The following is a 25,191-nucleotide window of genomic DNA, read 5'->3' as shown; positions in this document are numbered from 1 at the left end:
TATAAAAATTATACGTCGGTCGCAATCCCAGACATATTGAACTATTGTGCTCCAAACGCCATTCTACACAACAAAACAGATGGAAACTTGGAAAAACAACTTCCTGGTGTATGGCTGGGTCAAGGAAAATAGCATCAAGACTCTCCCGTCAACGTCTCGGAGCGCTACGTAAGATAGCCAACAAGCTTCATGCTAAAGGCACAGTCAACATCTACAAGAGCCAGGTCAGGAGCATTATGGAGTACTCCTGCCTAGCCTGGATGAATGCCGCTCAAACCACTCTCGGGCAGCTCGACCTCATCCAAAAAAAGGCTCTTAAAATCATTGCCGTGGATGAGGACTTTGCCCTACAGCAGTTCGCCATCAGCAAGCTGTGTCATCGACGAACTGTTGCAGCAACAACTGCCCTTTATAAAATGCACACCCCCAGGTGTCCTGCGGATCTTAAGGCATTGCTACCCCCAGACCACATCTCAGGTCGTATCACCCGGAGGGTAGTAGCAAGCCATGTAAATCCCAAAGTCAAACACCAAATGCCTCGACAGGAGCTTTCTCCACTCTGCTATTACAAACCCCGTTTCCATATGAGTTGGGAAATTGTGTTAGATGTAAATATAAACGGAATACAATAATTTGCTAATCATTTTCAACCCATATTCAGTTGAATATGCTACAAAGACAACATATTTGATGTTCAAACTGATAAAAAAATGTTTTTGTGCAAATAATCATTAACTTTAGAATTTGATGCCAGCAACACGTGACAAAAAAGTTGGGAAAGGTGGCAATAAATACTGATAAAGTTAAGGAATGCTCATCAAACACTTATTTGGAACATCACACAGGTGAACAGGCAAATTGGGAACAGGTGGGTGCCATGATTGGGTATAAAAGTAGATTCCATGAAATGCTCAGTCATTTACAAACAAGGATGGGGCGAGGGTCACCACTTTGTCAACAAATGCGTGAGCACATTGTTGAACAGTTTAAGAAAAACCTTTCTCAACCAGCTATTGCAAGGAATTTAGGGATTTCACCATCTACGGTCCGTAATATCATCAAAGGGTTCAGAGAATCTGGAGAAATCACTGCACGTAAGCAGCTAAGCCCATGACCTTCGATCCCTCAGGCTGTACTGCATCAACAAGCGACATCAGTGTGTAAAGGATATCACCACATGGGCTCAGGAACACTTCAGATACCTACTGTCAGTAACTACAGTTGGTCGCTACATCTGTAAGTGCAAGTTAAAACTCTCCTATGCAAGGCGAAAACCGTTTATCAACAACACCCAGAAACGCCGTCGGCTTCGCTGGGCCTGAGCTCATCTAAGATGGACTGATACAAAGTGGAAAAGTGTTCTGTGGTCTGACGAGTCCACATTTCAATTTGTTTTTGGAAACTGTGGACGTCGTGTCCTCCGGACCAAAGAGGAAAAGAACCATCCGGATTGTTATAGGCGCAAAGTTGAAAAGCCAGCATCTGTGATGGTATGGGGGTGTATTAGTGCCAAAGACATGGGTAACTTACACATCTGTGAAGGCGCCATTAATGCTGAAAGGTACATACAGATTTTGGAGCAACATATGTTGCCATCCAAGCAACGTTACCATGGACGCCCCTGCTTATTTCAGCAAGACAATGCCAAGCCACGTGTTACATCAACATGGCTTCATAGTAAAAGAGTGCGGGTACTAGACTGGCCTGCCTGTAGTCCAGACCTGTCTCCCATTGAAAATGTGTGGCGCATTATGAAGCCTAAAATACCACAACGGAGACTGGACTGTTGAACAACTTAAGCTGTACATCAAGCAAGAATGGGAAATAATTCCACCTGAGAAGCTTAAAAATGTGTCTCCTCAGTTCCCAAACGTTTACTGAGTGTTGTTAAAAGGAAAGGCCATGTAATACAGTGGTGAACATGCCCTTTCCCAACTACTTTGGCATGTGTTGCAGCCATGAAATTCTAAGTTAATTATTATTTGCAAAAAAAAAATAAAGTTTATGAGTTTGAACATCAAATATCTTGCCTTTGTAGTGCATTCAATTGAATATGGGTTGAAAAGGATTTGCAAATCCTTGTATTCCGTTTATATTTACATCTAATACAATTTCCCAACTCATATGGAAACGGGGTTTATAGGTTGTCCTGAAGAATTTGGAGGTAATCCTCTTTTTTCATTGTCCCATTTACTCTCTGTAAAGCACCAGTTCCATTGGCAGCAAAACATGCCAAGAGCATAATACTACCACCACCATGCTTGACGGTGTTCCTGGGATTAAAGGCCTCACTTTTTCTCCTTCAAACATATTTCTGGGTATTGTGGCCAAACAGCTCAATTTTTGTTTCATCTAACCACAGAACTTTCCTCCAGAAGGTCTTATCTGGAGGAAAGTTCTGTGGTTCAGATGAAACAAAAATTGAGCTGTTTGGCCACAATACCCAGCAATATGCTTGAGGAGAAAAGTGAGGCCTTTAATCCCAGGCCACCGTCAAGCATGGTGGTGGTAGTATTATGCTCTTGGCATGTTTTGCTGCCAATGGAACTGGTGCTTTACAGAGAGTAAAATGGACAATGAAAAAAGAGGATTACCTCCAAATTCTTCAGGACAACCTAAAATCATCAGCCCGGAGGTTGGGTCTTGGGCGCAGTTGGGTGTTCCAACAGACAATGACCCCAAACACACGTCAAAAGTGGTAAAGGAATGGCTAAATCAGGCTACAATTAAGGTTTTAGAATGGCCTTCCCAAAGTCCTGACTTAAACGTGTGGACAATGCTGAAGAAACAAGTCCATGTCAGAAAACCAACACATTTAGCTGAAGTGCACCAACTTTGTCAAGAGGAGTGGTCAAAAATTCAACCAGAAGCTTGTCAGAAGCTTATGGATGGCTACCAAAAGCGCCTTATTGCAGTGAAACTTGCCAAGGGACATGTAACCAAATATTACAATTGCTGTAGGTATACTTTTGACCCAGCAGATTTGGTCACATTTTCATCCATCCATTTTCTACCGCTTATTCCCTTCGGGGTCGCGGGGGGCGCTGGAGCCTCTCTCAGCTACAATCGGGCGGAAGGCGGTTTACACCCTGGACAAGTCGCCATCTCATCGCAGGGCCAACACAGATAGACAGACAACATTCACAATAAATTCATAAAAGAACCAAACTTCATGAATGTTTTTTGTGACCAACCAATGTTTTGTGTGCTCCAATCACTCTATCACAAAAAAATAAGAGTTGTAGAAATTAATGGAAACTCAAGACAGCCATGACATTATGTTCTTTACCAGTGTATGTAAACTTTTGACCACGACTGAACCTATGAGTAGATGCAGATCACTTATAGGTTCTTTGAATGTATTTTCTTAAACCTGTATCTGCAAAAGCGTGATAAAAAAAAGAAAAAAAAACTGCGCTAATCAGTGTGTCCAAGCTATAAAATTGGGTGTAATATTAGTGGGCGTGTTGCGTGTGATCTACTAAGCTGCGTGTACAATTGATAACTGGTGCAGATTGACTTATTTAAATTAGTTTTATTATAGCTTTCACTATGCCATATACTCACTCATTTGTTGCACATTTATCTTATCATGCTCCTACCTGTGGCATCTGCTGCAAACATGCATCAGACCTCAATGTACCACATTCTCTGGGCATCCAAGAAGCAGTCCTGCTGTGCATCTACAATGGAACCCACTTTCTAGCACGCTAAAGGTGCGGTCATGGAAGATGCAGGCGTCCGCTGGTATTTTCCAGCCGCAAGAAAATGCATATTGCAAAGAGTTTTTTTAATACAGGAGATACGTTAATAATATAAAACGAACGTCATAAAAAAACACCATCAAAAACCAAAACGCATACATTTTATTAATTTAAATCAGCTCCTTAAGTCATCCAAAAAAATAAAATAAAATAATGTAGCTAAATAGACAATATGTTTTCGACAATTAAAAAGTTAAAGTATCAATGATGGTCACACACACACACTAGGTGTGGCAAAATTATTCTCTGCATTTGACCCATCACCCTTTATCACCCCCTGGGAGGTGAGGGGAGCAGTGAGCAGCAGCAGTGAGCAGCAGCAGTGGCAGCGCCCGGGAATAATTTTTGGTGATTTAACCCCCAATTCCAACCCTTGATGCTGAGTGCCAAGCAGAGAGGTAATGGGTCCCATTTTTATAGTCTTTGGTATGACTCGGCCGGGGTTTGAACTCACAACCTACCGATCTCAGGGCGGACACTCTAACACACAAATGTTGACAAGCATACGTTGTTGTTGTTTTTTATTTTGAACATGCAAAGTTACTATATGATCCATCACATATTTTACATATTTCCATTGCCGCAATAAAACATGTCCAAAAAGGAGTAGGAAGAAGCAGAGCTTATTTAATCCAACCTCTTTTCCACTTCATATCAATTACTAACAATTTTTCCACTTCCTGTTTTCAATGTGTAAAATAATTTGAATCAATGAATAATGAATACAACAGTTCTCATAAATAAATAGTTAAGAAAGTTGTGATTCACATAATGAGATGAAAGATTATGTAATTTTCAATAAGGTTTCGAATGTTTATCAGGATTCTTCTTCAATGTACTTTATAAGCACCATTTTTAAAAAAAAAACTGGATCCTATTAGTACATTGTTTGACTTCTTAGCTAAATATTTTCCATCATTTAATTCCACATACTGATATACTAAAGGTTTTAAGTGTTGTACGAGCATACAAATGTTTAAATTAGATTTTCCTCTAAGGTTATATTTCTCCTCTTTTGTTGAGAAGAACTGATGCACATTCTTGGGTAGCAGGTTACAGTTTACTTTGTGCATAATTTTCATTGAATTTCAATATTTTTAATTCAATAAATAAAGGGTTTGTGTGTTCTCTATCTCCAACATTATGTATTATTCTAAATGATCTCTTCTTTTGTCAGACAATTAGTAAATGAAGTGTACCTTTGTAATTATTTCCCCGTATTGCTACAGAATGATTCAGATGGTAACACTAGCGAGCAGTAGAGAACATGGAGTGATTTTTGATCCAATCTTATTTTGCCTTATTAATTATTAAAATATTTCTTGCTATCTAATGTTGTATATTTGTATATGAGAATTCCAGTTAATTTCATCATTTATTATTACACCTAAAATGTGGTTTATTTTACTCTTTCAATGTCTACTTGTCAATTTGTATTTGTCTTTCCCTTCTACTGTAACCGAATAGCATTATTTTAGTATTATTGAGATTCAAAGATTTTTTGAATTTTTTGTCAAACCATCTCTTTAATTTGTTAATTTATTCTGTTATTATTTGTAGAACAGAGCTGCAGCATGGTCACCTTATTTCTCACAACTATTTCTGCGCAACTGTTGATTTGCCCGTCCTTTTTACAGACGCAAAACAGCACCTGCCGAACAGTTTTAGCCTTGATAGATCACATTGCCTGTGCTAAATAATTATATTTTCATTTTCTCCTGCCAGCATTGTGGGTGTTCTGATAATCAGCATATATTCTGCATATTCATGAAGACAGACACGCTAAATGGACTGCACTCCTTATTTTGCTCACTTAACAGATGCAATCTTCTGCGCACAAGCTTAGTAGATCAGCTTTGAGTGTGTTATCAAGTTTGTACATGTTTTAATAAACGCAAAAAAAATAAAATAAAAAATAAACGCAAACCTTTGGTACAGGGGTGCCCACACTTTTTCAGCAGGCGAGCTACTTTTCAAATGATCAAGTCGAGGTGATCTACCTCATTTACATATACAGTCGTGGTCAAAAGTTTACATACACTTGTGAAGGACATAATGTCATGGCTGCCTTGAGTTTCCAATAATTTCTACAACTCTTATTTTTTTGTGATAGAGTGATTGGAGCACATACTTGTTTGTCACAAAAAACATTCATGAAGTTTGGTTATTTTATGAATTTATTTTTGGGTCTACTGAAAATGTGACCAAATCTGCTGGGTGAAAAGTATACATTCAGCAACATACATTATCAATTTTAGTGATGTAGAAAAGTTACAATCAAATCAAATTAGCTTCATGGCATGGCCTCTTAACTTCATGTGAGTGATTATGATTGACGACACCTGTTGACTTCTCTGAGGTCATTTAAATAGGGCTGATGTGATGCAGTCATTAGACTCGGTTACAAAGGCGACAATGGGAAAGTCAAAGGAACTCAGCACAGATCTGAAAAAACGAATCATTGACTTGAACAAGTCAGGAAAGTCACTTGGAGCCATTTCAAAGCAGCTTAAGGTCCCAGGAGCTACTGTGCAGACAATTGTTCGTAAGTATAAAGTATAAAGCTCTAACCCTCTCTCGAGGGGGAGACATGTATCCGGCCATTGCAGACAGCTTCGTGCCCGGAACTTTTTTCATCATTTGAAAGTAAAGCCTGACATCTTCTAATTTACTTTTTTAGACCACAATAAGTTAATTATGTTCTATTAATGTGTGGCCAGAAAATTGAAGTACTGTAAACATGTGCATCAATGTACCGATATTGATTATTGCTGTTTGTTTGTATACATTTGCATGTTATTTGAAAATGTTCACTTCTATCAATGATTATTGTGATATTGTGTTTAACTTTTCTGTTGTTTTTCCCAATGATCATTTAAAAACAAAATATTTTTATAACCTATATAAATTAATAAACTCATGTACTAAAACTGTAGTTGTTATGATTAATTTCCTCTGCCTTCTTTGCAAATAATTATATGATAATAGTAATATAATACTATTCCAATAATAACTGTTACTTGCTATTATGCAAGCAATTTGACACGATTAGAAAATGACATCAATTGTGAATTGAATATTAATAAAGTAACTGCTAAATAAGAGATTGTGATAGGGATAGACCGTGAGGACTCCTTCTGGGACATCGTCTGGATTGTCTGCATGTTTTTAAAGGTACATGTCCCACTCCAACAAGCATAAAAATAAATCCATCATTAACTAATAATTAGGAATAACAGCTTTAGAACGCTGGTCAACACGTGACACATCTCCAATAAACGGTCGGGTCTAACTGCAGGGAAATCCGACGCCGGCGGTGCCGGGATCTCTTAGCCACTTCCTCTAGAATAAGGTAAAGGACCAAAAGAACACAAAAAAAATATTCAACATTCTTCTCTTAAATTCGTCATTAGTATACCTTGCGCGACTGAGCAGCAGATACGTGATGTAAATGTAAGGGTAGGGACAACTGACGTGACTAGGATGTGTCCTGTAGGCTAGACTATCCCAATTATTATCACTCCAGCCGCTGCTGAAGGACTCTCGCCAGGACCCACACTTTGTCAACTCCATTGGCTGGGTCCTTGGAAGGATGCAGCCCCCGAATTGAGACACAGCTTATGTCTCCCAGCTGGCCTGGGATGCTTCGGGATCCCCCGTGAGAGGCTGGATGAGGTGGCTAGGGAGAGGGAAGTCTGGGCTTCTCTGCTTAGGCTGCTGCCCCCGCGACCCCACTTCGGATAAGCAGAAGAAAAATGGATATATACCTATGTATAGGGCTGGGCGATATATCGAGTTTGTAAGATATATTGATGTATTTTTAAACGAGATATGAATTAAGAAATTAGCGTAATTTTATATAATTTTTTTCACGTTAAAATGACCAAACACCGCTTATTTGTTGTGTTTCTTGCTCTCCCCCGCAACACTTCATGGGCTATTAAACCCCTCCCCTTCCTCCTTCTAAGACGTGCTTGCCGTCCCCGCCCCACTGCGCTGACTCACAACAACAACACACAAGTAAATATGGAGTCTGACTGTGCCACCAGCGACCCGTGTGCCAGTGACCAACTAGTAAGTAAAACGCGAACTTCTGCATACTCGCCAACAACTACGGTTTTCCCGTAATTAGTACGGTTTTTGATAATCCATTACGGTTCACTCTTGCAGTGGTAAAAAGTACAGTTTTCCATTAAAAGTAATTAACTCAAAATCGAAGCTATGTAGCTGCTTAACTACATTTCCCAGTAGGTTGGCAGTAGCTTCGGTACTTTTTAAACAAGTAGCGATTTCCCTAGCTTAGCTATTTTTAGACCCATGTAGCAGTTAGCTAAGCTGCATGATACAAAAGAAGAAAGAGGGAGAAGAGAAAGCGATAAGTGGACTAGTGTAACTCCACGAGCAGGGGACAAACTATACGGGAAACTGTTATGATCCGCTGCCCGGATCATAGTCTGTTTACGTTTTTCGAGTCACCTGTGTTTTCAGCACATTTTGAGTTTGTGTGTTTCAGTTGCCATGACGACAGATTACATTCACCTGCCTCTGGTTAGTGTTCGGGACGCGCAACTGTTGCCCGGGCACTAATCAGAGAGCTATTTAGCCTATGCCCTGGCCTCACTCTGTCTGGCTTCCTAATTTGCTTTATGCAACAGATGACAATTTTGATTCCTGCTAACTTCCACGCTAGGCTCTTTTGCTTGCTAGCTCCCACGCTAGCCCCTTTGGTTTTTGCCTTCCGTGCTATGAGCACGTTTTTGTTTGTTCCCGTATGATTTATTTCTTAAATAAATCATTTCCTACCTGCACGCTGTGTCCGAAGCCCGTCTGCATTCCTGGGAGAACAAACCCTGCATCACGATGCGACCCGGTCGCCACAGAAACATCAATAATGATTGGTTGGTTTACGTATAAGAACATCCATGATTGGTTGGTAGGTTTACTATGATTAGTCACGATTGGTTAAGATTAGGGCAAAACATTACGGACAGGCCAACCAGAGGCAAGATAGGGCGGGTCATGGAACCAGGAAGGGAAATCACAACAGGCATCCCAAATGACGACGGGAGATTTATATATTCAAAAAACTAGTGGAAGATGGCAGAGGGATTATGACGTCCAGGAAACCCACAATGCGTCTACTTGGCCACATTTGAACAAATGTATGCATCTGGATAAAAAGTTCATTTGAGTTGTTTACCATGTAAGCCCAAATCAAAACTGCTCTCCACATGGAAGACGTGGAATAGACATTTAAGAACACTCATGACTGTGGCAGACATGAGATGACTTTTGCTACAGTATTATCTGAATGCTACATTTCATTTTCATTGGTGTTTTACAACAAGACAGTAGCTGACATTTTGTTCATTATTTCTACACTTTATATTTTGACATTGAATAGTTGAATCATTTTGAATCACACAACAAGATCATAGTCGCACAATTAAGTCGATTCACTTACTTGGCGCTGACCACAGACGTGTGGTCTAGTAGGACCACAGAACCCTACATATGTAACAGTCCATTACATCGTCGACTGGGAATTAAAAAGTTCCTGCTTGCAAACGTATTTTTTATCTGAGTTTGATACATTTTGTATTATTTGCACAGCTATGTTATTTATTTTATGTAGAAAGAATATTTTTCTATTTAATGAAAACATTCTTGGTTTTTCTATTTTATTTATGCTATGTAATTCTGTGCTACTTAAACAGTTTATTTTCTGTGCTGTTAATACCCATCTAGACTAACTGGGTAAGAAGAAAGCCATCACTCCAAATTACATTGTTCCAGAAGTTTTGAGGCTTGTCTCTGTGCTGTTTGGCGTAATGTAAGCGGGATACTTTGTGACATTTGCGCAGAAATGGCTTTCTTCTGGCGACTCGACCATGCAGCCCATTTTTCTTCAAGTGCCTCCTTATTGTGCATCTTGAAACAGCCACACCACAATTTTTCAGATAGTCCTGTATTTCAGCTGAAGTTATTTGTGGATTCTTCTTTTCATCTCAAACAATTTTCCTGGCAGTTGTGGCTGAAATCTTTGCTGGTCTACCTGAATCCCTCATTTTCTACTTCTTAATCAGCGTTTAAACATTGCTGATTGGCATTCTCAATTCCTTGGATATCTTTGTATACCCCTTTCCTGTTTTATGCAGTTCAATTACCTTTTCTCGCAGATCCTTTGACAATTATTTTGCCTTCCCCATGACTCAGAATCCAAAAACATCTGTGCAGCACTGGATGAAAGATGCAATGGTCTGTTAGAAGCCCAGAAACTCACTGACCTTTTATACACACACATTAATTACAAACAACCATGTCACAGGTGAGGATTGGAACCTTGATTAGCCATTCAAACCTGTTTGTGTCAACTTTTGTGCATGTTATCAGATCAAAGTCACTGGGGTATGTAAACTTTTGATCAGGGTCATTTGGGTACTTTCTTGTGTCATTTTGATTTAAAAAGAGTAAACACAGTTGTTTGCCAATAAATAGCTTCACACAACCATTAAGCATGAGTGGAAGAAAAGTTTTTGTGTTATCATTCATATTCTCTGAAGAATGGCAAAGAAATCATAAATTCTCCCAGGGTATGTAAACTTATGAGCACGACTGTATATATATATATATATATATATATATATATATATATATATATATATATATATATATATATATATATATATATATATATATATATATATATATATACTAGGGCTGCGAATCTTTGGGTGTCCCACGATTCGATTCAATATCGAATCTTGGGGTCACGATTCGATTCAACGCGATTCTCGATTCAGAAACGATATTTTCCCGATTCAAAATGATTCTTTATTCATTCAATACATAGGATTTCAGCAGGATCTACCTCAGTCTGCTGACATGCAAGCAGAGTAGTAGATTTTTGTAAAAAGCTTTTATAATTGTAAAGGACAATGTTTTATCAACTGATTGCAATAATGTAAATTTTTTTTAACTATTAAATGAACCAAAAATATGACTTGTTTTATCTTTGTGAAAATATTGGACACAGTGTGTTGTCAAGCTTATGAGATGCGATGCAAGTGTAAGCCACTGTGACACTATTGTTCTTTTTTACATTTTTTATAAATGTCTAATGATAATGTCAATGAGGGATTTTTAATCACTACTATGTTGAAATTGTAACTAATATTGATACTGTTGTTGATAATATTCATTTTTGTTTAACTATTTTTGGTTTGTTCTGTGTCGTGTTTGTGTCTCCTCTCAATTGCTCTGTTTATTGCAGTTCTGTGTGTTGCTGGGTCGGGTTTGGTTTTGGAATTGGATTGCATTGTTATGGTATTGCTGTGTATTGTTTTGTTGGATTGATTAATTAAAAAAAATAAATAATGCAAATATTTAAAAAAAGAAAACAATTATTTAAAAAAAAAATCGATTTAAAAAAAAAAGAGAATCGATTCTGAATCGCACAACGTAAGGATCGCGATTCGAATTCAAATCGATTTTTTCCCACACCCCTAATATATACAATATATATGTATATTAATTAAAAAAATGTTTTGTTAACACGATGAAAGTGTGTAATAAAAATAAAAACAAGTTTAAAACATATATATTCCCTTCTTTCCTGAAGACAAGTTGGTGTATTACCTTATTCTGATTACTTGCATTGATTGGAATCAGAAAGGATGCACAGTAGTGCTGATCAGTTCCACAACTTTGAATTTACATTGTGGAAGGCAAAGAAGTCCTCCTTTCTGTCCAATACCGCATTAAAGTGGTTGGTATTTAATTTCTTATTTGTCCAGCTTCCATACTCCTTTTATGCCCTTTACAAGAAACACATTGGAGGCAAACTCTGTAGCTCGCTACTTTGTGTGCACTAGTTTTCTGAGACTCTTATTTTGTTAGCACAGAAATAAAAGGTAATTCTCGCGTTCCTCCCGGTCGTATTTTTCTTATTACTGACCCCGCAGCAGCCAGCGTCATCTCACAAGATTCTCGGGTGCTGTGAATGTCAATCAGGTGACGACAGTGATGTCATAGTGAAGATTGACGATCGCTAATTTTTAGGTCTATTTTTTTAATGCCTGGCTGGCAATCGACTGACACACCCTACGCCAGTGGTCCCCAACCACCGGGCCGCAGCCCGGTACCGGTCCGTGGACCGATTGGTCGAATCGATTTTTTCCCACACAAGAAATAAAAAAAAAAAATATATATATATATATATATTTTTAATTAAATCAACATAAAAAACACAATATATACATTATATATCAATATAAATCAATACAGTCTGCAGGGATACATAAGCACACATGATTGTATTTCTTTATGACAAAAAGAAATACAATCCCCCACCCCCCCCGGTCCGTGGGACAAATTTTCAAGCATTGACCGGTCCACAAGTACAAAAAGGTTGGTGACCACTGCCCTACGCGATCGACCGGTAGCTCGCGATCATCGACCTAAAGGGTACCTCTGCTTTACTAGATCAAGCCCTTTGTAAGGCTCAAGAAAAGACAAGATTAGCACATTCAACTTAATGCTAATAGACTACTTCTACTACAACACTCTTAGGACTGAAATGAATGCATACTTACAAATGAGACACTAAAGAATGGAAATGGACAGAACAGTTCTCGGTTATTATAATAATAATAATAATAATAATGGATTAGATTTATATCGCGCTTTTCTATTGTTAGATACTCAAAGCGCTCACAGAGAAGTGGGAACCCATCATTCATTCACACCTGGTGGTGGTAAGCTACATTTGTAGCCACAGCTGCCCTGGGGTAGACTGACGGAAGCGAGGCTGCCAGTTTGCGCCTACGGCCCCTCCGACCACCACCTACCATTCATTCATCATTCATTTCACCGGTGTGAGCGGCACCGGGGGCAAAGGGTGAAGTGTCCTGCCCAAGGACACAACGGCAGCGATTTTTTTGGATGGTAAGAGGCGGGGAGCGAACCTGCAACCCTCAGGTTTCTGGCACGGTTGCTCTACCCACTACGCCACGCCGTCCCAATTAGCTTGGTGTTAAATGTTTCTTTCATAAAAAAGATATATTATTTATTATCACATGAAAACACACAAAAGCACCGAAAATTGATTCAGTTGAGGACCCAGGTTTTGTGAAATGGTAGGTAACGTATCAGTCCAAAAGTGAAAAGTCGTCATCCCTACTAAAAGCGCGCTGGATTCAGTCTACTCTCAACTGGTTTGCATTCTAAAGAAGAACTACATGATGTCAATTATGGCCTACATTCATGCAGCCCTCCCATATGGCAACTCCTCAGGGCAGCATTATTTCAGTCAATACGACACTGGCATGGAAACAGGAGTCACGAACACTCAAGAAGATACTCCCTTTTCATAAAAAAATATTGAAGGAAAATAAAAGCAATTAACTTTTCCTAATTGCCCAGCAAGGAAAATAAAGAAAACCCTACCTCCTAATAATAAAAATGTCCTGAATCCTTAAGTGATCCGGATCAGCCCCAAAATGTAATCACTTGTTCCTTATCTCATTTCTGACATTTCCTGAAGGTTTGATCAAAATATGCCTGTAACTTTTTGAGCTCCTTACAGAAAAGCGTAATGGAAGAAACAAAGTAAAGCCTTTTGTCAGTCATCCACTGTCTTTGTCTCTGTGGGTGGAGGGGCGGAGCCCACAAGCACACACACACACACACACACACACACACACACACACACACACACACACACACACACACACACACACACACACACACACACACACACGCACGCACACGCACGCACGTACACACACACACACCCACACACACACACACACGCACACTGTAGCTCGTAACATAAATTTATGGTAACGTTGTGGAAAAGATTTGATTCAGACCCAAAATGTAATCATTATCCTATTTTGAACACTACCTGAAAGTTTCATGAAAAATAACTAATTCATGAACTAACAAATGAACTAACTAACTAATGAACTAAATAACTAACAAACATAATTTCAGGCATGAATAATAAAATATCTAAAAAAGAAGGTAAAAAAGTGGTATGTTTTGCATCAGTCAATGTTCCTAGTTTGGCAATGCAATCCATAATTATAGCAGTATACTGTGTACACTGCATTTCAAATAAATACACCTTAAGTTTGACAATTTTGGCTCTAAAAGTAGAGTAGCAGTCTTTTTTTAATTTTTTTTATGTCTGTGGTACATTATGTGCCATAATTTTTCTCTCAAGTTTATATAGTTCCATGTTTATTATGCCATCATCCTTTAGGTATTTATTGCACAACATGGGCTAAAAATGTAATCTCTCATCATTTTTGGCTGCAGGCAAGACAAGTTATGACATTCCTCTCATACAGTACAGTGTTTTTAACAGATTGACAATCTATTTGTGGCGGAGGGGGCATGGGCTGGTGACAATATGACGTAATCGTAAAATTTGCATAATTGGTTTCGACGCATCGATATTTTTAAAAAAATGCTAAAAACATTGTTATACATATATTTACAGACATATCTGTATTTTGTAATTAGTACATATCGTTTTCTTGTTAGATTATATCGTTTGGCTGTATTTTTCTATTGTTGCTGCTTATCGTATTACTACAATGTAACACACGCTGCATATTGTACATCCCTGGTTTATTGACAAATATTATGCTGTCCTCCCTGATTGTTGGAATTCAGTTTAACAGATAGGTAAACAGTCCTTTAAAGGGAAACTGTATTTTTGGGGGGGATTATTGCCTATCATGTACAATCCCTATTTAAGAAAAGAACACATGTTTCTCTTTTTTTATGCATTGTAATTTGTAATACATGGCAAGTATACTAAAGCCTACTAAAAATACAATACAACAATACTCCATTTACATCTTGTGATCTGAATATTAATCAAGTATTAGCGATATTCTTATTATAAGTGCTATAATGGAGACAAATTACTTTTAGTGGTGCTGAGATCATAGAGAACTAACTAGCTTACACAGCTACAGTGTGTACATACTGAGCCAGTGAGCTGATGCATCGCTTCTGAGTTGGTAAAATTGTATTCTATATTATAAATCATGCATCTCATTTGGATAGTAGAAGATTGTTGCCATAAGCCGAGAAGTTGGTTAACTTTGACATCTAACTTATACCAAGTGATGGCAAGAAAAAATCGAAAAGACGCTGGTTTGTGGCCAACGTTTTATTTTATTATGATTAATTCTTCATCCAAAGGGGAAGATATGAACATCCTATCAGTCGGCATCTCAGTGAGAGTAGACAGTTTTCTTACGTTACAGTATGTTTGTTAGAGTCGTCATTTGTATTTTTTGTATAGCGCTTAGCAATGATGCAACATGATGCTTGTTTCACTAAAGCTGGATCTGATTAGCACACAGCTTCTAAAACTTTCAGATCATCCTCCTAATATTCAGGCTCAAAAAGATAAGGTTTTGTATTATAATTTGTTGCAAAGTAGTCTTCAATGTCTATTTATGATTAGTGGTGTTGTTGTTATTGAAGGAAAAAGCAAACGTTATGTGTGTGTGAAATTAATACGCCGCCGTATGCTTAAAGGGGAACTGCAATTTTGGGGAATTTTGCCTATGAAAGACATGATGACTGATGGATTCTTTTTTTTAATGCATTCTAAATATTAAATACATTTGATCAAAAGTCTGCTTACAATGGAGCCTATGGGAGCCTTTCAATTCTGCCTATAGAGCCCCTAAAAAAACATCCAAACATCTCCATTAGGGTTTTATATACATGATATAAGTACATATGTAATGTAGTAACAGGTACATTAATAAAACATTTTATATTTACGTATTTTGATCATTTTAAGTTTAATAATTTTTAAAAACCCCTGACAACATTAGCTTTTTGTTTTTTCTTCATCACTGATTTCTGCTCACTACAGATTTACAGGGGGACGGTGTGACGCTGTTGCCGTGCCAGCAACCTGAGGGTTACTAGTTCTATCCTCGGCTCATAATAAAACATCCCTTACTGTGCAGGGTCTGCTGTCATTAGGATGCAGACTGCTAGGATGTTCATATATTTAGATGAAATTTAGATGAAAAATGTCTCATAATCCTCACGAAGAGGGGGGAATAAGTGCTCATACATATATACATACATATATACATACATATATATATATATATATATATATATATATATATATATATATATATATATATATATATATATATATATATATATATATATATATATACATATATATATGTATATATATATATATATATGTATATATATATATATATATATACATATATATATATGTATATATATATATATATATGTATATATATATATATATATATATATATATATATATATATATATATATATATATATATATATATATATATATTAGGGCTGTGAATCTTTCGGTGTCCCATGATTCGATTCAAAATCGATTCTTGGGGTCACGATTCGATTCAAAATCGATTTTTTTCAATTCAACACGATTCTCGATTCAAAAACGATTTTTTATTTTATTTTTTTTAAATGAAAATAATACACAACAATACCATAATAATGCAATACAATTTCAAAACCAAACCCGACCCAGCAACATTAGGAATAGCAATAAACAGAGCAATTGAGGACACTCGAACATGACACGGAACAAACTAAAAGTAGTGAGACAAAAATTAATATTATCAGCAACAGTATCAATATTAGTAACAATTTCAACATAGCAGTGATTAAAAATCCCTCATTGATATTATCATTACAAACATTAATAAAATAAAAAAATTACAAAAAATGAACAATAGTGTCACAGTGGCTTACACTTGCATCGCATCTCATAAACTTGACAACACACTGTGTCCAATATTTTCCACAATGATATGATAAGTCATATTTTGGATTCACTTAATAGTTAAAATAAATGTAAATAATGGATCCCATATTCCAATATATGACTCATTATTATCTAAACTAAATGCACATTTTTCTACTGATATCATCTCCATAGCTTGTGTGTACCAGTCAGTATGAGTTGGACTATCAACATCTATCCGTTTTTTTAATAGTACCCTTTTTGTTATTATGCATATTGAAAGAAATGCATTTTTACTCTTTGATGACACGTTACTAAATTGATGTAGATCCCCAAGAACACAAATTTGCAGTGTCATTGGGATATTTATATTAAGGACTGTGATTGCTTCTTTTGTTGTTTTCAACCATAACTCTTTTATTCTCTGACATTCCCACAATAAATGAACAAGAGTTGCCTCAGCTGCCCGACACTTCATACATAACTTGCTATCTACTACACCAATTTTAAACAGCTGAGAAGATGTAAAATACAATCTAATCAATATCTTAAATTGAGTCAGTTTATCTTTAATGCTTCTAAAGGGCTTATTGGCATTTTTCCAAATATCATTCCATGATATGTCTCTTTCATCTAAAATGTTTAAGTCCATCATCCATTTCCGAACACATGCATCATTTGCATTTCTAGTGTGATGTTCATTTATTATTCCATAAAATAGTTTAATTAATTTCTTAAATGTATCTTGATTAAAAAGTGCATCTTCCAGTTCATGGCTATTTAAAGACATACTTTCAGAGGATATGCATTTATTTACAGCGTGTTTTAAAGAGATAACATTTAAAAAATGATTTCTGGGTACATTATATTGATCAACTAAATCATTGAACGGTTTAAACGTGTTATTATTAATAACATGATGAGGTTTAGTAATACCTCTGTCTTTCCATGTTGTCCATTTAACCGCATTTTTATTAATTATGATAGTAGGATTGTACCAAAGCGGTTGATTGACAGATGTCATTGACTTGATTCCTAGTATTTTCTGACAGTTTTAGAATGTTAAAGGTGGCTTCTATTGGGCTCTGCCTCAATTCATTAGGTGTTTTTTAAATATAATATAAACTCCCCACATCAATGCCCAAATTCATTAACGTATTTTTTTCTATGTTTATCCAGTCCTTATTTGCAGAAGAATGGAATAAGTGGTTTGCCTGTTCACAACCGAAGAAGATATAATAATGTAAGAAGTTTGGTCATTGTAGTCCTCCTTTATCTTGTGTACAAGACAACCTTAAGTATGAACATCTGGCCTTCTTTCCACACCATATAAAATGTGATATCATTGTATGTATTTTCTTAAACCACATTTTATTAATTAGGACAGGCATCATTTTCAGTATATAATTAACTGCTGGCAGTATACTAATTTTTACTATGTTCACCCGACCCCAAAGTGATATTTGGAGACGTGACCAGCTTTCCAGTTTGGATTCTATCTTATTTTTTAAATGTTTAAGATTTAGATCTCTGCTTGTATAAAGGTTTGGTGTAATGTGTAGTCCTAGATATATGATTTCTGCCTCTTTCCATTTAATTTTGGAGTTCTGAACTTGTGATTTCTTGCAGTATTTATTAAGTGGTAATATGTCACATTTGTCCCAATTGACTTTATACCCTGATAAACAGCCATATTCAGTGATGACATTATTGATATAGTGAAGAGAGGAGTTAACATGTGACAGGTAGAGAATTATGTCGTCACAATACATTGATAGCTTATTATACTGAGAGCCAATTTTTATACCATGAATATTATTTTCACTTCTTATTTTTGCAGCTAAGGGTTCAATAACCAAATTAAATAATAATCCAGATGCAGGACATCCCTGTTTTACTCCTCTTTTTAACGAAAAAGGTTCTGAAATATGATTATTGGTTTTGACTGATGCCATGGGCCTTGTATAAAGCATCTTAATCCATTGTATAAAATTATCTCCAAATCCAAATTTATGTAATGAGCAAAACATAAATGACCAGTTTATGCGGTCGAATGCCTTCTCCGCATCAACAGTACATACTGCTGTGGGATAAGGGAGACTTCTAGCATAGTAAATAACATTAAACAATTTCCTTGTATTGTCTGAAGATTGTCGACCTTCCATGAAGCCAGTTTGGTCAGTATGAATTAATTTTCCTATTACATTTGATAATTGTGTGGCTAAGATTTTTGCCAAGATTTAAAAGGATTCTCTATTCATTCAATACATAGGATTTCAGCAGGATCTACCCCAGTCTGCTGACATGCAAGCAGAGTAGTAGATTTTTGTAAAAAGCTTTTATAATTGTAAAGGACAATGTTTTATCAACTGATTGCAATAATGTAAATTTGTTTTAACTATTAAATGAACCAAAAATATGACTTGTTTTATCTTTGTGAAAATACTGGACACAGTGTGTTGTCAAGCTTATGAGATGCGATGCAAGTGTAAGCCACTGTGACACTATTGTTCTTTTTTAAAAAATTTTATAAATGTCTAATGATAATGTCAATGAGGGATTTTTAATCACTGCTATGTTGAAATCGTAACTAATATTGATACTGTTGTTGATAATATTAATTTTTGTTTCACTACTTTTGGTTTGTTCTGTGTCGTGTTTGTGTCTCCTCTCAATTGCTCTATTTATTGCAGTTCTGAGTGTTGCTGGGTCAGGTTTGGTTTTGGAATTGGATTGCATTGTTATGGTATTGCTGTGTATTGTTTTGTTGGATTGATTAATTTAAAACAAATAAAAAAAATAAAAAAATAAAAAATTTAATAAATAATAAAAATAAAAAATAAATCGATTTTAAAAAAATGAGAATCGATTCTGAATCGCACAACGTGAGTAGCCCAATATTTGGGTACAAGTGCAATTTAATGAGACATTTTTTTAAATGTTTTACTGAACTGCAAGTCATTGATTTGCTCAAAACTTGGTGAAGTATAGTAAAAATTAAGTGAACATTTTGAAAGTCTTAGCAGTTTGCAATAATATTGCAAACAAGGAAGTGATTAATCATCATTCATATTTGATAAAGCAATAATTTATTTTTATTAATCACATGCATTAACGCGTTATGGTAGACAGCCCTAAAAAAAAATACATATATATATACACAGTATATATATATATATATATATATATATATATATATGTCTTAATTAGATTATCCAAAAAATAGTGCTCGATACCGTGGTAGAGCGTAATATGTATGTGTGGGAAAAAATCACAAGACTATTTCATCTCTACAGGCCTGTTTCATGAGGGGTTTCCTCAATCCTCAATCTCCTGATATATATATATATATATATATATATATATATATATATATATATATATATATATATATATATATATATATATATATATATATACATACATGTATGGAATAAAAGTGAAGTAAATATCATGAATGTCATGAAAAGAGATGTGGTAACTTTATCATTGGATTGGTGGATGTTCGCTTGGTGAAATACAGCACATCAAAAATGCTTTTCCAGTTAGTTGAGACATCCTGAACATGACATTACAAGTTTATGATGGCTTTCAAGAAGAGTACAGCTTCACTGAGACAAATACAGATTACAACACTGGACTCTTTGCTTTCACAGCTGCACTAAGTAAATATTTAACAACCGCTAAAGAGCAGCAACTGCTATTTAAATCTTCATACACTCATGTGACAAATGACGTATAACCGTGAACCTAAAAATAGATCTGTTAAGAATTCCTATGGCTCAGGCTAGAGTAAATGGTCACAGTCCAACAGGAAAAAAAAATTCCCTTCATGATGCAAATAGGAGAGCACACGTTCACACTCTAGACGTGAGCTTCCAGGCTGTGCGGCCTACGGACACCCACATGCATTGGAGCTCCCAGGCCAGAGTCTAGGATTAGACCACCGTAATTACCATGCAACACAAACTCCAGCCCCTCCCTGAAGAGGCTGCTGATTTATTTAAGAAGTTGCATTTCAGCCCCACTTAAATTTAGAACACCTGTGCCACTGAACGTCAGCGAGCGAGCGAGTAAGCGCAATGCCAGTATTTCTTTTCGCCTTCCAAACGCGGCTTCAAATCATTCACAGATGTGCCGCTGAAGAATGGGCAGGCCGCTGGAGATGGGAGGAAGCAGAGGAAGTGGAGCTCCATCTCCAAACCAAGTACATGGTGAACCACACAGAAACACATACACACACACACACACACACACACACACACACACACACACACACACACACACACACACACACACACACACACACACACACACACACACACACACACACACACACACACACACACACACACACACACACACACACACAAAGACCCAACAAGCCTCAGTAATAGCTTGAAGCTGAACCTAGTCATGCGTCGCTAAGCATTTCACGCCGTTGCAAACAACATCACACACCCCTGACCTCTGTTGTTCCCAGAGTCTCGTAAGACACATCTTATGTAATACAGAGCAATCGAGAGAGCTGAGCTCCACTTTTATGACAACTCTCCGTTGAAATCTCCAGTAAAGAACCTCTTCTACCCTTCATGTTAGTAGTGTAAGCATGCAGGTATTACATGCGTGCAAAAAACATCAATACTGGTGGCCAAAACATTTGAGATCATAATATTTAGGTGTTATCAGGTGCCGTATTCATTTTGTAAGTGCTCCTCAAGTACTGTAAAAAAATCAGTATCTTTCTAAAACACATTAGGTACTTTATAGCTGCACACTGATACAGTGAGATCCAATACAAGAGCTGTAGCAAAAATGATATTGCTCAGAGATGTATTAAGTTAATAATATGTTTATTATATTGGTTGTAAAAGCAGTGGTGTAGAACGACACTGCATACCACTGATAAGTGTACATAATAAAAGGCTGGACATGTTACACACAGGAAGAGAATATGTTTGTAGAGTAGTTGAAATATTGTGTTTATATTGTTGTGATATTGCACTATAAATTACTATAATTTTCCGGACTATAAGCTGCTACTTTTTTCCATGTTTTAAACACTGCGGCTTATAAAACGATGCGGCTAATTTATGGATTTTTCTTCGCTAACGGCTATAATGTTTTGTGATCAACAAATGTAATAATAACATATCGCAGAGACACTGAAAAGGTGTGTTATTGTTTGTGCTATGGTGCCATCTTTTGGTTGAAAATGCACTTCCTGTTTTGTGTGTTGAACCGCAAGTATAGCCTGTTTCATCTACTATTTGTGCATAGCGTTTCTGCTCGAAAATATTATTCATTTACCACTCCAAGGAACATTTGTAAGTTTTACAATATAACTAAAACAGTTCATACTTACTAAACCGTCCCATGAGTGATGTCTGTAGGAGTGTTTTCGTGCATATGTGTTTGTGCTTTCGTACTGTAATCAATAAAGCGTTGTTAGCATTAGCGAATAGAGGTGGAGGAAATATAAATAATTTATTTTTAGATTAATCGCAATTCGGACATGGACAATTATATCCGAGATCCGACCAGCTCCCTTACTGTAGGGTACTTATGTTCCAGTTTTGCATACATTTAATATAATATAATAGATGTAACGGAAATTAATTTAAATGTTTCTTATTACAAAGGCACTGTTTTTAAATGTTGCAAGCGATAATCGCTTATTCAGTGAAACGAAAATAAATGTAAAACTGCACTACTATACATAAAATAATGATGAATCATTAACGATTTTTAATCAAATCATAGCTCCTGAATCGTTATCCTAATCGTAATAGGCACAGGTTTGATGGCCACGGATGAAGCGCTGGCTGTCCAAAGTCGGGACCCGGGGTGGACCGCTCGCCTGTGCATCGGTTGGGGACGTCTCTGCGCTGCTGACAAGTCTCCGCTCGGGATGGTCTCCTGCTGGCCCCACTATGGACTGGACTCTCACTATTATGTTAGATCCCCTATGGACTGGGCTCTCACAATATTATGCTAGATCCACTCGAAGTCCATTGCACCGGTCGCCCTAGGGGGGGTCCCCACATCTGCGGTCCTCTCCAAGGCTTCTCATCGTCCCACTGGGTTGAGTTTTTCCTTGCCCTGATGTGGGATCTGATTCGAGGATGTCGTTGTGGCTTGTGCAGCCCTTTGAGACACTCGTGATTTAGGGCTATATAAATAAACATTGATTGATTGATTGAATAGAATCGTGAGGTGCCCAAAGATTCCTACCTCTATTAGCAAATATATGCTAACACGTTTACAAGTGTCTGTGTCAGCATTATTAACTTTCAATGGCATTCTTTTTGTATTGTTTCAGTTTTGTAAATTCACCAAAACGTCACAGTGGAGTTATTGAGTCTGTTTAGTTGACTGAAGAACTATCTTCCGCAGTTAGGGGGTCCATGACTACGACTTCTATTTTGTTTGCCCTTCTTGGACATTTTGAGTTGAATGTTGTTGGTATTTAATGGAAAAATTGACACATTTGTCTTGTCATTTTTTTTTGCCGATCCGAAAAATTATCCAATCCGTGACTTAAAACCATGATGCGATTAAAACAGTTTTTTTTTAATCGGTTGCACCCCTAGTCATTTGTTGGTACTGCAATGAATGTGAGGATGGCGCCGCTAGTATGAAAGCTACATGGACAGCAAACAGAGGACAACAAACTATGCTGGCTTAGTTTATCTGCGTTTACCACAGATACATTATACAATGCCTTTTTGAAATAGATAACCACTGCATGTAGGCCGCTTAACATCTGTAAAAACCAGGTGCTGCAAGATGTCGTTCATGTCACCAAGTACCCTCGTAGTTTGTAGGAAAAAAAAAAGATCTGCATTGTCATCTGAAAAGGTAAATCTTGTTTGTTTAATTAAGCCACTTAGGAAGATTAACAAAGGAGGAGTAAATGCAGATGTAAATAGTGCACTATGTAAAGTTGTTTAGGGGTGTGTTTAATATATTATTTATTAATATACTGTACATCTGTACCTTGTTTCCTATTTTATTGCAAAGACTTTCAAAATGTGCACTTTATTCTTACTATATTTACTGTCACCAAGTTTTGAGCAAATCAAGGATTTGCAGTTCAGTAAAACATTTAAAAAAAGTTCCTGTATGATATTCTGACTACGAAATTGCATTTGCATCCAAATATTTGGGTATTTTCTTAAGAAAATTTTATTTATGCAAGGTCCTGGGTTCGATCCCGGGCTCGGGATCTTTCTGTGTGGAGTTTGCATGTTCTCCCCGTGACTGCGTGGGTTCCCTCCGGGTACTCCGGCTTCCTCCAACCTCCAAAAAACATGCACCTGGGGATAGGCTGATTGGCAACACTAAATTGGCCCTAGTGTGGGAATGTGAGTGTGAATGTTGTCTGTCTATCTGTGTTGGCCCTGTGATGTGTAGCGACTTGTCCAGGGTGTACACTGCCTTCCGCCCATGTGCAGCTGGGATAGGCTCCAACACCCCCCACGACCCCATAAGGGACAAGCGGTAGAAAATGGATGGATATTTATGCAAGCAAATAATAACATGTGATTAATCGTGATCCAAGAGTGTGACTGATCTGATTTAAAAAATAATCCCTTGAAAGCCCTAGTAAATAAACAATTACAAAATCATTTTGTACCGTTACATATCTGCGGTTTATGGTCTGGTGTGGCTAATATATGTATAAATATTAATTTATTCTCAAATTTGGTGTGTCCAACATAAATACCGGTGCGCTCTGTAGCACGAAAATCGAATTTAAAAATGTACAGTTATTACATGTGATTGGTATTGGTATTCTCAATTATGGATTGTCGCTATTGGAATCGGCAGCCTAAAACCCTGATCAGAACATCCCTAACAAAAAGGTATGACAGAGCGCCATTCTGTCTACACCTCAGGAACTGACAACTACAAGCAGCTCTACTTAATAATCCTGCACATTCAGCTATTTCAGTAGAGGAACATTCTATTATTGCATTCCAACTATGAAATTGAAACCATAGCTCTAAGCTTTTGCTTTGAATAATCACGAGAAAGCACGCTTATCAATGCATATAAAATAACTGAGTCTGTAATTGAATTAATTAAGTAATACTGCATGAGTGAATTATATTGGCAACTATTCAGGTGTTTAAAAGCATTTCTATCACAGCTTTACCAAAATTTGATAAACTCTGTAAAGCTCTCAGTATAAATCGCACTGCCCGGCAACTGTAAACTACTACAAGTTAAACATTATCACCTTTCGTTAAAGGCATAATTTTCCATCTCTCGTATTGGATCTCATTCAGATGTGCAGGTGTCTACCTACTGTAGGACTTACCTGCTCATAGTTTAGCCGCTGAGCCTCGGAGATCTCTTTAGGTTTGGTCTCCAGAACGTAGTCTCCTGCAAGGGGCACATACAGACTGTTCAGTTTAGAAAAGGAGCCAATGTCCTTCCCCTCGTTCTTGAAGAGTTTTTCACAAGATAGGGTAGACTTCTGCCAGCCCCTTATTCTGCGACAAACACTTTTTTTGCTCATAACCAAATGGCTGTTTTGCTTTGATTCCGAAGAGATGCATTAGTTATGTCACATGCTGCACAAACAGAAAGCAGGAATTACTTATTCGGATTTCCCGA

The 25,191-nt window shown here is 37.0% G+C and overlaps 1 protein-coding gene across 1 annotated transcript in view; it reads right to left on the bottom strand.

The window, feature by feature from the left end:
* mindy2 (MINDY lysine 48 deubiquitinase 2) overlaps window positions 1-25,191 on the bottom strand; it is a 60,315-nt gene that overhangs the window by 31,009 nt on the left and 4,115 nt on the right. The window contains exon 3 of the mRNA XM_062027832.1: window positions 24,893-24,957. Coding sequence (XP_061883816.1) covers window positions 24,893-24,957 — 65 coding nt within the window. The remainder of the gene's footprint in view (window positions 1-24,892; window positions 24,958-25,191) is intronic.

The sequence above is a fragment of the Entelurus aequoreus genome, linkage group LG02 (assembly GCF_033978785.1).
Source record: "Entelurus aequoreus isolate RoL-2023_Sb linkage group LG02, RoL_Eaeq_v1.1, whole genome shotgun sequence".
In the NCBI taxonomy this organism is placed as follows: Eukaryota; Metazoa; Chordata; class Actinopteri; order Syngnathiformes; family Syngnathidae; genus Entelurus; species Entelurus aequoreus.
The sequence above is the reverse complement of the archived record's forward strand: the minus strand, read 5'-3'. Positions and strand labels throughout refer to the sequence as shown.